This window comes from Copidosoma floridanum, unplaced genomic scaffold (assembly GCF_036245765.1).
Source record: "Copidosoma floridanum isolate Cflo_tuat_1 unplaced genomic scaffold, Cflo_Japanese_pri ptg000016l, whole genome shotgun sequence".
Classification (NCBI taxonomy): Eukaryota; Metazoa; Arthropoda; class Insecta; order Hymenoptera; family Encyrtidae; genus Copidosoma; species Copidosoma floridanum.
In genome coordinates, this window is record NW_028321893.1 from 5,227,737 (window position 1) to 5,240,448 (window position 12,712).

Sequence of the window (12,712 nt, forward strand, 5' to 3'; positions counted from 1 at the left end):
CCGACATAAGAAAACCGATTACTTGACTTTTATTTACTTGTTTCTTTTAAATTAACTTGATAATTTTTTTGTATAATTTTTCACATTTTTTCATAATTTTCATAATTACAAAAAGAAGTTTTAAGTATTGTATAATGACAATGATTCATTTTCATTGCGTCTTTTCTTTCACAAAATTTAGAGAGGTGAAAGGAGCGCAAATATATGCAGCAACGCTGGAAATTATTTTTCTTATATGGATCAGCTTACATACACGCTTCTACGCATACTCGACCTTGACCTCTTCTTTGGTGTGTTACAGATCTTATAAATGTAATTTTTATTGATTTTTTGATGATGTTATATGTTAAATTGCAAATTTTTAAAATAAAACATGCGAAAGAGGGTACAGTTGAATAATTGGGTATTTTTATGGTATTTTGAGTATAGTTTTGATGCTTAAATAATATCTGTCAAAAAAACCAATATGTAATGAACTTTGTGAAGGGTTATTGTTAATATTGTAATATGCCATAATATATTGTTTATAATGTTTTAGTTACTGAATATTGGAATATTTATTGAAAGCACACTCAACTAACGTAGGTATACTTATTCCAACGATAATTGCACCGCCTTTGTACATACAGTATCGTTTCATAAAAGGTATATTTATATATAAAATTATACTATCTGCTATATAATTTTATAAAAGTATCAGTTCTTACTTAAATACCCTAGCACCCACTGTCCACTTGTTTAATTAACAAATCAAATTTTTTGAGCATCAGAGACATTGCTACTTCTCATGCCTGCGGTACAGATTATACGCAATGGAAATTTTCAGTTAATAATCTCACACAAGGCTGACATTTTGAAATATTTTAATCGGACTTGTCATACAATTAAAAATACAGTTATGTCTATTACAAATTTGATTTCAATTTTACTTTGAATGTTGCCACGTGAATTTTTCAAGTACTTCAAGTTTTTTTGCATTTTTTTTTGTTAGTCCAAAGAATGAAAACAAATTTTCTTTGATGCCTTATTTTCACGTCAAAATATTAGAAAAACAATTTTTGTTCGTAACATTTCGCTCTTAAGCCAATACTTATCAAGATATTTGAGTAAAATCCAAGGAAAACCGATTTTCAAGTTATTTTGCAGTATGAAACCGTGACTTTTGAATCTCTGTCAAAGTTAATACTCAATAATGTTTTTCTTAACGCAATTTTTTTCTAAATTTGTGGCTAAAATACGTATTAGTCTAAAAACCACCACTTAACTATTTTTATTTTATTTTTCTAGCACCTTGACTATGAATACAAATCTCATAATGTAGACTGATAGAATTAGATTTCACACCATTGAAAAAAAATTAATTCCTATCAGCGGATAAAAAATTCGATTAGCGAGATAAAAGTGATAGAAATTGCTGCAACCAAAAACGAACCTATGATTTTGTCAGCAAAGTGCCCAAAAAAAATGGTAAAAGTGCGAAAATCACCTAAATCGCGAATAAATCGAAAATAGATGGAAGAAAAAAGTTGAATACAAAAAAGATACGCCTTTCTAAGCCGCACAAAAGTAGCCTTGTTAAAGTTAATTTCATTTAATAGATTTTTGCAAATTGCAAAAAACCGTAAATTTGTCCGTTTTTTGAAAAATTCATAACTCAGTTCCATTTGGATATGAAGAGCTGAAAATTTGATACAATGTTCCTTTCGTAGTCCTGAAAATATGCTCCAAATTTCAAGATGATACAATTAATAGTTTTAGCAAACCATCGTGTTGAAGAAAAAATGGTCCCTTCGAAAAATGGCTCTAAAAAAGTTTTGATACCACTTACGGCCATTTTTCGAACGCGCTGCTCTTTGTGAAGAGTTAGTGTTCAACATGCTAAAATTTCATAATCCCATCTTGTTTAGAAGTACTGTTCAAATTGCATCGAAAAACAGTGATTTTTGCAGGAGGCCGTCGGCGATGCGTGGTGGGGAGAGCCGCCGAATTAGGCCACGCCTACTTCCTCGCTGAGCGCTCGGTGCACTTTCGAGCGTGTAGGTTTAAAATGACTACGCGTCTTAAAACCAACGATATCTGCGGAACTAAGCATCAGAAATTGATGTTTTTTCTTTTTTAATCTGGGGTAGCTTTCAATAATATTGAGATTGCGCGTATCGACATAATAATAAAAATAATAATAGTCATGGAAAAATGGTACTTCTAAAGATTATTCTACTAGTTGTTATAAATTTTAGTACTTTTGTAATAGTTGTTACATATTCTTATTTCCTGACTGTATGTATGTCATAATTATTGTCGGCATTGCAATAAATAACAATAATTATTATTATTTTTATTGTTATTATTATTATTATTATTATAATACTTATAAAAATATTAATTTGTACATACAGGAATAACAGGTGATGACAGTAGAGATGGTTTAGTTGAATGTAAAAAACGCAAAGTTATGTAAACGACAAATATAAAAATGTTTCGTGAACTAATATGTAAATTAATATTTATGATGTGTATTTTTTCAGTAAAATGTGATTTGAAATCAAAAGTATGTGTAGGATGTTACGTTATTATTCCATAAACCCTTCAGCGAAATATATCGATTTTATTACATTTCTTTTTAACATTTAACGAAACATTAGTCATCATCAGTGGAAAGCTATTAACGTGCGTGTCTAGAAACGCATTATGAAACTTATTTCCTGTATGTACAAATTAATATTTTTATAAGTATTATAATAATGATAATAATAATAATAATTATTATTATTGTTATTTATTGCGATGCCGACAACAATTATGACATTCATACAGTCAGGAAATGGAAATATGTTATATCTATTACAAAAGTACTAAAATTTATAACAACTAGTAGAATAATTATCAGAAGTACCGTTTCTTTACGACTATTATTATTTTTATTAATATGTCGATACGCGCAATCTCAATATTATTGAAAGCTACCCCAGATATCGTTGGTTTTAAGACGCGTAGTCATTTTAAACCTACACGCTCGAAAGTGCACCGAGCGCTCAGCGAGGAAGTAGGCGTGGCCTAATTCGGCGGCTCTCCCCACCACGCATCGCCGATGGCCTCCTGCAAAAATCACTGTTTTTCGATGCAATTTGAACAGTACTTCTAAACAAGATGGGATTATGAAATTTTAGCATGTTGAACACTAACTCTTCACAAAGAGCAGCGCGTTTGAAAAATGGCCGTAATTGGTATCAAAACTTTTTTAGAGCCATTTTTCGAAGGGACCATTTTTTCTTCAACACGATGGTTTGCTAAAACTATTAATTGTATCATCTTGAAATTTGGAGCATATTTTCAGGACTACGAAAGGAACATTGTATTAAATTTTCAGCTCTTCATATCCAAATGGGACTGAGTTATGAATTTTTAAAAAAAACGGCCAAATTTACGGTTTTTTGCAATTTGCAAAAATCTATTAAATGAAATTAACTTTAACAAGGCTACTTTTGTGCGGCTTGGAAAGGCGTATCTTTTTTGTATTCAACTTTTTTCTTCCATCTATTTTCGATTTATTCGCGATTTAGGTGATTTTCGCACTTTTACCATTTTTTTTGGGCACTTTGCTGACAAAATCATAGGTTTGTTTTTGGTTGCAGCAATTTCTATCACTTTTATCTCGCTAATCGAATTTTTTATCCGCTGATAGGAACTAATTTTTTGAAAGGTCTAATTTTTCAGTCTAATAAAATTAAAGTATTATAAAGTTATTGAAACGAAATTTTAATTCCATGTACATTTAATATAGTTTTTTCAGATTTGTGTAATTTGAATAGTAGCATTTGAATCAATTAACGGATCTTTTTTCATGCTCCCGCTAAAATCTTACAATTCTTGAACTCTTATGTATTATAACCATATAGCCTTCCCCACTATAATCTTATGTCACATTCTCTTCGTTCCAACGTTCATGCTATAAAATTAAAACTGAACGATTTTTGTTACATTTTAGCTTCAACATAAAAAAGAACTTTCTGGAAGAAAGTTAAATGTAGAGATCTTTTACCTGTAAATATTATGTAAAAATCACACTACTTTTATGCAAAATTTTCGAATAATTTATCACGTAGGACTCGAGTGATTTTTATTTGATTTTTATTTAAAAAGCAAAAACAAGATATCTTAATATTTTTTCTGTATTCTTTTAAAATTTATTATAGATATTTATTATTTATGTTTTCGTGAACCCTAAAAAGATTAAATTAAGTGCAGTGTTAAAAAAGACATTTATTCGGAACTATGTATAATGGCATAAAAATGTGCTTTAAAAAGCTGACGTCCATCATCTTTAAGCAGCATTTTAAGCCACTGCTCTACCCAGCAATTAATGATAGATTGCTTTGAAAGCAGTTGCAAAATAAAATATTGCTATCAATGAGATTATCAATACCTCAGTAAACAAGTAACCACATAGATAAAAATAGAACTTTGAAACTCAGATTCCTGTACTAAGTTTTTTTCCCATGAAATTTGAGGGCATATTCAGTATCTAAATACTATTTATACCATTATCGAAAAAAAATTAATATTTCTGTGTTCAAAAAAAAAACACAGATTATGTTCGTTACTTAGTTTCTACATTAGTAGTACTAGAACAAAAAAAGTTGGTTCATTACAATAAATTATAAATTTAAAATATGTATTGGAAAAATAATTAGACCAAAAAAGTCACATAACAGTAATTTTTTACTTGTATTTTTTGTCTCCTTTTCTACTTCCAAAACTCTGAATGAATTCTGGAAGGTGAAGTTGTACCAAGTACGTAACAATAGTTTTACTTAGCTCTCCTTTCATTAATTTTTATACGATGTGTTTAAAGTATAATTTTTTTTGAAATATTCTGTTTGCTATTACAAAAATCTAGTAACATTGCAGGATATTCCTGCTAACCTACTGTTTTGATCTAATTTTAAAGGATATTTTAAAGGATATTTTTTTAATAGACTGAGTACGATTGTGCCAAAGAATGATTGTGATAGTGGTCCCGTTGGCGAAACTGTAAGAGAGAATCGCCTAATACAAGAGGGGGAGGAGTGAAGCGCTGGGCCATTTGTGCTTCACAGCATAGCATCAGCTGCCGTGTGATATCAATGACAGCAGAGGCCTACATTACTTTTGAAGAGTAAAACGTAAGTATTTTCATTAAATTTTTTTTTTGCAATTATCGCTGTATATGTACAGATCGAGCAGTGAGTATTCTTCCCCGTTATAAGATACACATAAGTGCATAAAAGGCAGTCGTTACTTTTGAAGTAAGCTATGTTGTGTTTACATGGTAGTTTTTTTTTGTTTCAAATGAGTGCGGTAGGTACGGTTGTGACATAAGTAAAATTAGTTTATTTCTTTTCAGATGCCTCGTAAACGTCCTAGGAGAATGGAAAGAGGTGCGCGTTATGTTGAAAGGCCTACAATAATACAAAGCAGGGGATTTATGTACGCGAAAAGCTGCAGAAATGCATCAAGTAAATCACATTGCATTATTGCGATACCTTCGTAAACGTGATGCAGTCAATGCGAATGGCATTAACGGAGACAGCATCAATATAGATTGCGTTGCTCACAACAAAGTCTTTTCTAAGGAGCAAGAGCAGTGGTTGTCAAAATATTTACTACGTTGTGCGGATATATAGTTTAGGTATATAATATCTGTAATAATAAATGATACTGTTCAAAAGTAAATATAAGACAAAAAATGTTCCAAATTTTATGCCTTTAATTAAAAATCAATGTTAAATTTTCTAAAAAGGAGGTGCTGTTACATTCTTTTAAACATAAGGTACGATAAAAGTGATTTAAAACGGTTTTAATGTTTTTTTTTAACCTGTCACAACCGTCCCCAGGCATCGCCCCTGTGGTGTGGTTGGTTGTGACATATATATATTAACAGCTCGTACGTGTGAACGGCTGTACCTATATAATTTTAGTACACACATAGAGGAGTCTTCATATTATCATGCCCAGCAATTTTCATCCCACGAAGTATCATATTTTTAAAGCTACGGGCTATCAAGTAAATATTGGCACAACCGTACCCAGTCTCCCCCTACTTGAAAGAGTAGCATCAATTTTATGATACCTTCTAAGGCATTTTTTCGTTTTTTAACCCTCTAGATCCGTTTAAAGTGCTGAATTTTAATCTCATTGGAAATTCTTTATCAGAAATGCAGGGATTGGCTATAAGTCTGGATGTTTTAGTAATAAAAAAGTATATAAATTTAATAAATTAAAATGAAATTTTACTTCTGATTTTTTTTAATAAACCACGAACAAAATAGCAATCCAAGTTTTGTTTGTGATTCCTTTGAATACTTTATTAGATTTGATTTCATCCTACCAGAAGAGTTGAGATGGTTTTTCTGGAGCGGTTCTGTGAGTTAATTTAATATTTAGCTCTTGTACAGTGCTCAACGAGATAAACTTTTGGAGAAACCTTCTTGAAGAACGGATTTCTCTGAAATAAATAAATTTCTCTGAAATCTGACACATAAAGAGACAATTATTTCGAGTAAAGGTTTGAAATATTGTCCTAATATTCAAAACTCTAAGAATTTTATTTCTCTTTTGAATGCAGATTTAGCTCATAATGAATAAGAGAATAACACCTAATTATTATTGAGGCATGCATGTATCAAGGTATTAATCGAGAACGAAAAAAAAATTAAGTACAAATCACACATCTTGCTTTACGGTTACAATTTTAACAGAAATTGACTTTATTAGGAAATTAAAAGCCCAAATTTACAATGATACATTGAAATTTTTAAGTTCTGATCCTTTTGTAACTTTTAAAAAAGCTACTACATATGTCATAAAAAACTGCAAAGTAAACTAAAGGATAACAATAAATGCATGTTAACTGTAGTAAATCCTACGGCTAAAGGTAATACACTTGACAAAAAGTAAATTAAGAAGATATACAGGTGAGATCCATTTTTTCCTGTACTAGTGCACCTAGATACTGACTTGCAAAAAAACTTAATAAAATACTCAAGTCTTAGTAAGTCTAATTTCTAAAATTAATTTTAGAAATAACTGAATGGTTTGCTAAAAGGCTTTTTCCCCTTGGTGAAATATTTGAATATTTATGTCATTTGTAAAGAATTCAATTTTCAACTTCAACCCTTAGTAGGAAACATAATCGATTGGGGATATAGTACGCTGATTATGTTATCTGCGTTTGAAGAGGAATAAAGAGAACTATAAAAAAATTTTTTGATGATGAAAGCAGTTTGAAACCGGGCATTAAATTTACGATTGAATGAAATGAAAATTTTTGAATTTGAAAGTAATACGGAATAAAGATGAGTTACTGTGTTTATTTTATTGAAAACTAACTTTCAGCCATTCTTTGGTGCCGCACGATTCAAGACAGTCCTTTAGTATTAAAATGAGCGCCGTTTATTAATTTTTACATAAATTATCATCAATACCCTTACAAAAGGACAACACGATAAAGTAGTACAAATGATACAGCATTTAGCAATAGATAATGATTACGATAGAACTATAAACGATGATCGAATTTAAAAATCCGCAAAACTTATACTTAAACACTTCTATCCAATATCATCACAAGACAAAAAGTGTCACATATTGAATATTTTCAGAGGAAACTGGCTATTTATTGAAGAAATACATTATGAATCTTATAGTCGTCGTTGAACATAACCACCAACCTGTTCTAATTAACGATTTAGACGAAAAAAATGTAAACTTAATGCACAATGTACTTACGCAACATTAAATTTGTGAGAATTAACAGAAATTGTAAAAGGACAGAAACAAAATAAGTATATAACTGACGATCAATTTAATTTTTCTCTTTTTCGTATTAATAATAATACTATTAATAACATTTAGTTCATAGCTCGTTATATTTAGAAACATTATTCTATTTTATTAATTATATATGCATTTATGTATATCTTATATATCAACAATGTTTCACCACATTCCAGCTGTAATTCAGTGAATATTATATAAAAAATTTTTGAAGCATTTATGGCCTCTAAGAATTAGAATCTATGCTATGATACTTTTTTTTATAGCATTTGGTATGCAAATTAGCTATTCGAGGGTTAAAATGAAAACATAATGATTCTATGATTCTTACTTAGCAGGGTCAAGCATTTGTGTTTAGAATAACTTTAATGTATACTTCATATCAAAGTTATTAAGAGTATCTAAATAGTTGATTAGATTATTTACTGTGTGTTCGTTATGTAGAAGTAGTCTTGGTTACTTATACAACCATCTTTTAATTATTATTAGATTAGTGAAAATTCAGTTATATACTACGTTACTTGAATCAGGAAAAAAATTGCATTTACTGAATTCCTTATTTGTCTTCCGTCTTGTTTATTTTTTACTCTTTACTTACTTGATTATTTAAAAAGTGTTATTAACCTAATCTAAATTATTTTTTGACTTGAAAATTATTTACGCAAATATCGAATTTAATATGTTCTCATGGTGAAGGAACAACCTATGGTATATATCACTTTTTGTTGAATATTGATTAAATAATTTAACATTTATTGATACATTAACGCTTAGATAAGCTCTTCGAATCGAAGGTTCAAATTTTATTTATTCATTTGTTAGTCAAAAAAATATCTCTAATATAATATTTTTCCGCCCTCGGGTGGTTTTAGGAGGCTGCTACTTCCTCGGGCGAAAAAGCAGTTTTCCGGAACTCGTTCGAAAAGTCTCGTTTACGAACCTCGTTACGTCCCTCGCCTTCGGCTCGGGCCGTAAACCTCTCGGTTCGCAAACAGAGACTTTTCAAACTCGTAGGAAAACTACTATTTCGCAATAGTGTGCGGGAAATAGGTGTTTTCTGCACTGATATTAGTGTGAAAAATCGATTTCCCCACATAGTGTGCGGAAAAGGTGTTCTGTAAATATTTTTCGCATAGTGTGCGGCAAAGGTTTTCCGCACACTATGTGGGAAAATCGATTTTTCACACTTACATCAGTGCGGAAAACACCTATTTTCCGCACACTTACTGCGAAAAAACTTGTACGCAACTTGTGTGGGACGTTTTCCCGCACTCGTGTGATAGACTCGTGCGGGAAATCGTCTTTTCCGCACTTGTTACGTAAATAACTATTTCGAATTTGACTACAATTCTCACTGAAAGTGTAAAGTGCTCTTCATATTTGATAATAGTATTTTACTTTATTATGATCGTATGAATATGTATTAAATTTTATTTTCAGAATTCTGAAGAAAAAGAACAACAGAAAAGAATTGATGCGTTGTCAAAGATCTTGGGAGGTGAAATAACCATTGATTTGCATTTACAATTTCTGATCAGGAGTAATCATACTGATATGCTTATCTTAAAAAATACGAAAGATGCTATAAGAGTATCTATTTGCCACACTGCAACTGTTATTGCTAATGCGTTTATGCATTCAGGCACAACGAGTGATCAGTTTTTGAGGTAAGCAATAAACTACTTATTGTATGTCAACGTAATAAATTCTGATTGTTTGTGAAAAAATTTAATTCTGTTAATTTTAGCATAGTGTGAGAAAAAAATAGTAAGCGTGCATTAGATAATTGCTTTTTATTTTTCTCGATATTTTTTAGCTGTAGAAAATATTTATATACATACTAGTGAGGCTCCACCCATTTGCGTACTCCCTGCTAACCCCCCAATTAAATTTTACAAATAATCATGCAAATAAACTTAAAATCCCTGGTAATTATGGTATTGTTACGCATAATAAATGAAAAAAACGTTATATGAATGCACTTTGAAAAAATAGTGACCAACAGACCAACCATATGCAGCTGTGCGCATTGTAAATACATTTGTAGCTGTGAAAATAATTTAAATACAGATTAAGCTTATCTTCAGTGCAACGTAATTCCAGTGTATCCAGTATTTTTTGAAGGAATAACACCATCCCACCGCAACAAGTTTCTAAATTCAGCTGAATTGGAAATAAAAAATGAGATTTAAAAAAATTTGAGACTGATATTATTGTTTGGGATGAAGCACTAATGATACAAAAAAGCTTTATAAATTGTTGATTACACATGTAGAGGTACGTCCCACACTAACGAACTGATAAGAGCTTTTTACTTTTTTGATGGATTATATTCTATATGTGTATCGCCACATTGCTTTCTTTCTTTGATAAAATTGTATTATACATCAATGCGCGTCGTTTTACGATGATAGATTAAATTTGTTGTTAAATGTATAGTTTTTTCATTGTCAACGTGCAGTAAGATACTGAATTACATTGATATTCAAGATTTTGTAGCAATTTTTTGAGCCACATTGACTTGTAGGTAGCTGTGTTGGCAGCAAACTACTCCGACTTTTAGTGTCTTAAACTCCACAGAATTGCAGTTCCAGCCGTTATAAAAATATAGTCGCTGATTCATCTTCTGGTATTTAGGCAACCGGCAAAGTCTAAATCAGAATACCCTACAAATTATACAAGCACAGGTTCACTGTACCCATCAAATAAGCCAAGATTCGCTTAATCGCCTACCACTAGCTGTTGTCATATGCAGTTCGAAATCTATTGAGGAAGTTAACTATTTGGGCAATATTGGGTCTTGTAGCCATGGCATAATAACTAAGGGAGCCTATAGCTTTTCGATAAGGTGATCGTAGCTTATTATAAGCACTCCTATCTACCGTTTGCAAACGTATAGCAGCATCAGCAGTCACATATAAAAATTAGTTTCTAAGCCAGCAAAATAGCTAGAGTCACCTACAGTTATTAAAAAAATTTTTTCGCAATAGTGTGCAGAAAATAAGTGTTCTCCACACTGATATTAGTGTGGAACATGGATTTTCCCACATAGTGTGCGGAAAAGGTGTGTGGAAAATATTTTCTAACTATTACGCAGTTAAATACATTTGAACATTTTTGTTGACTTATAAACTCAAATCCCATCATCAACAAATAGGGCTAAGTACTCTGTATAATCATTGCTCTTGCCAGTAACAATATAGTTGTTGGCATCACTTTTCTCAAAATTAAAGAGGCGCACAAAAAGCTTTAATTCTACATTTCAGCAATGAGGCACTTGCTTGAGCCCGTATAGTGATTTTTTGAATTTGCACTCTATTTCACTTTTAAACTTACTCGCATCGTTGCACACATAACATAGTTTTTTACTCATACCAGAACTCTTTCGCATACGCACACACCTTTTGGTAACTTCATGAGAATCTCTTGTTCCAGATCACCGTATAAAAACGTAGACTTGACGTTGTAGGTAGTTATTTTCCAATCGTGGAAAGTGGCGTGGGCCAATAGCATTCGCAGAGAATCATATCGCACTGCTGACGTGAGGGTTTCAGTGCAGTCCAGTACTTTTATCTGCATGAAACCTCTGATACATAGATGAGTCTTGTAGTGAGCATCAGACACGATACGGTGAAAATTGGCCTATGGAGGTAGCCAAGTATTTGGTACATTTACCGTAGGTCTTGCTTTTTCTCGTCACTTATGTCAAATTCTTATTGTTTAACAAATGCGTTACCTCATTATTAAAAGCTCAAATAACGTTAACTATCAAGAGACCAGTTAATAGTGGGCGTGGAAGCTGAGAAAGCTAAAAGGAAGAACAGACCAATCGGAAAAGCAGCCTGCACTATGCATAATTCTAGATATTTACCGAAATAGATATTTCGTAAATAAAAAAGCGAAGCAGTTAGCACATCCATACATCTTTTAAATAGTACAAAGATCAGCTCCGTACACCACAACAGGACTTATAATAATGTGATAATGTAATAGTTAAAAGTAATTCACTGTCTAACGAAACCTTTGATATCAAAGACTGTTTAGCGAAAAAATAAGATAAAAGTATTAAATGTCCAAGCCGTAGTTTTATCGCATTTGAAAGGTACAAAGGTAGAAAGCAAATTTTTTTAATCAACTAGGTTTTGAAGATTCTTTGCTTATGCATAATACACAAGACATAATATTGAACACTCACTGCAAAATAAAATTCATCGTAATGAACTGCCTTAATAGAGCAATAAAAAAATTTATATTATGCATAAAAATAGTACTTTTTGCATATTTTCTTTACGAAGCCTTCATAGATAATACGGTTGATTGTTAAGTAGGCAAATAAAATTTGTTAAAGTGAATCTGACAAAATTGGCGAAACTACGGCGTTTCTCAGAAATACTTGGGGAGTGATGTTCTGCCAGAGAGTCAAATAATGTCACAATATATATTTACGTACATACTCCCTTATTGCATGGCGTACAAATTAATGGAATTGAGTAAAGTATGTCTATGTATCATTACTTATTTTAGTACTGCATTTTATATCTTTAATGTTGTAGGATAAGGATGTATTTGTAAAATTTTGTCATTCTGGGTTTGATACTTTTTTTTTAAGTTTTATTTGTTTTTAAAATTATTGTATTTTAAAATGGGAATGGCAGTGAGTTTGCTGATGTCACCACTCACGTAATGTAGTTTAATGCAGTTAGGTTCTAGTGGTATAAGTAAGCAGATGGAAATAACTGCAATACTTGTATAATTTGATTAATGCAGGCTGAGAATGCATTTATGTTTGTGGAACCAAGCAACATTCAATCAATGGTGATGCCAGTCCCCCGAACTAAAAAACGTATTGTTGGTAACGTTTCTTACACACTTACAAAACTCTATGAAAATTAAATGT

The 12,712-nt window shown here is 31.3% G+C and overlaps 1 protein-coding gene across 2 annotated transcripts in view; it reads left to right on the forward strand.

Annotated features, from left to right (window-relative positions):
• The window catches only part of Rpn2 (Regulatory particle non-ATPase 2), a 492,767-nt gene that overhangs the window by 113,351 nt on the left and 366,704 nt on the right, over positions 1-12,712 (forward strand). For both annotated transcript variants that reach the window (XM_089592351.1, XM_089592352.1), the window contains exon 6: positions 9,256-9,482. In XM_089592351.1, coding sequence (XP_089448477.1) covers positions 9,256-9,482 — 227 coding nt within the window. The remainder of the gene's footprint in view (positions 1-9,255; positions 9,483-12,712) is intronic.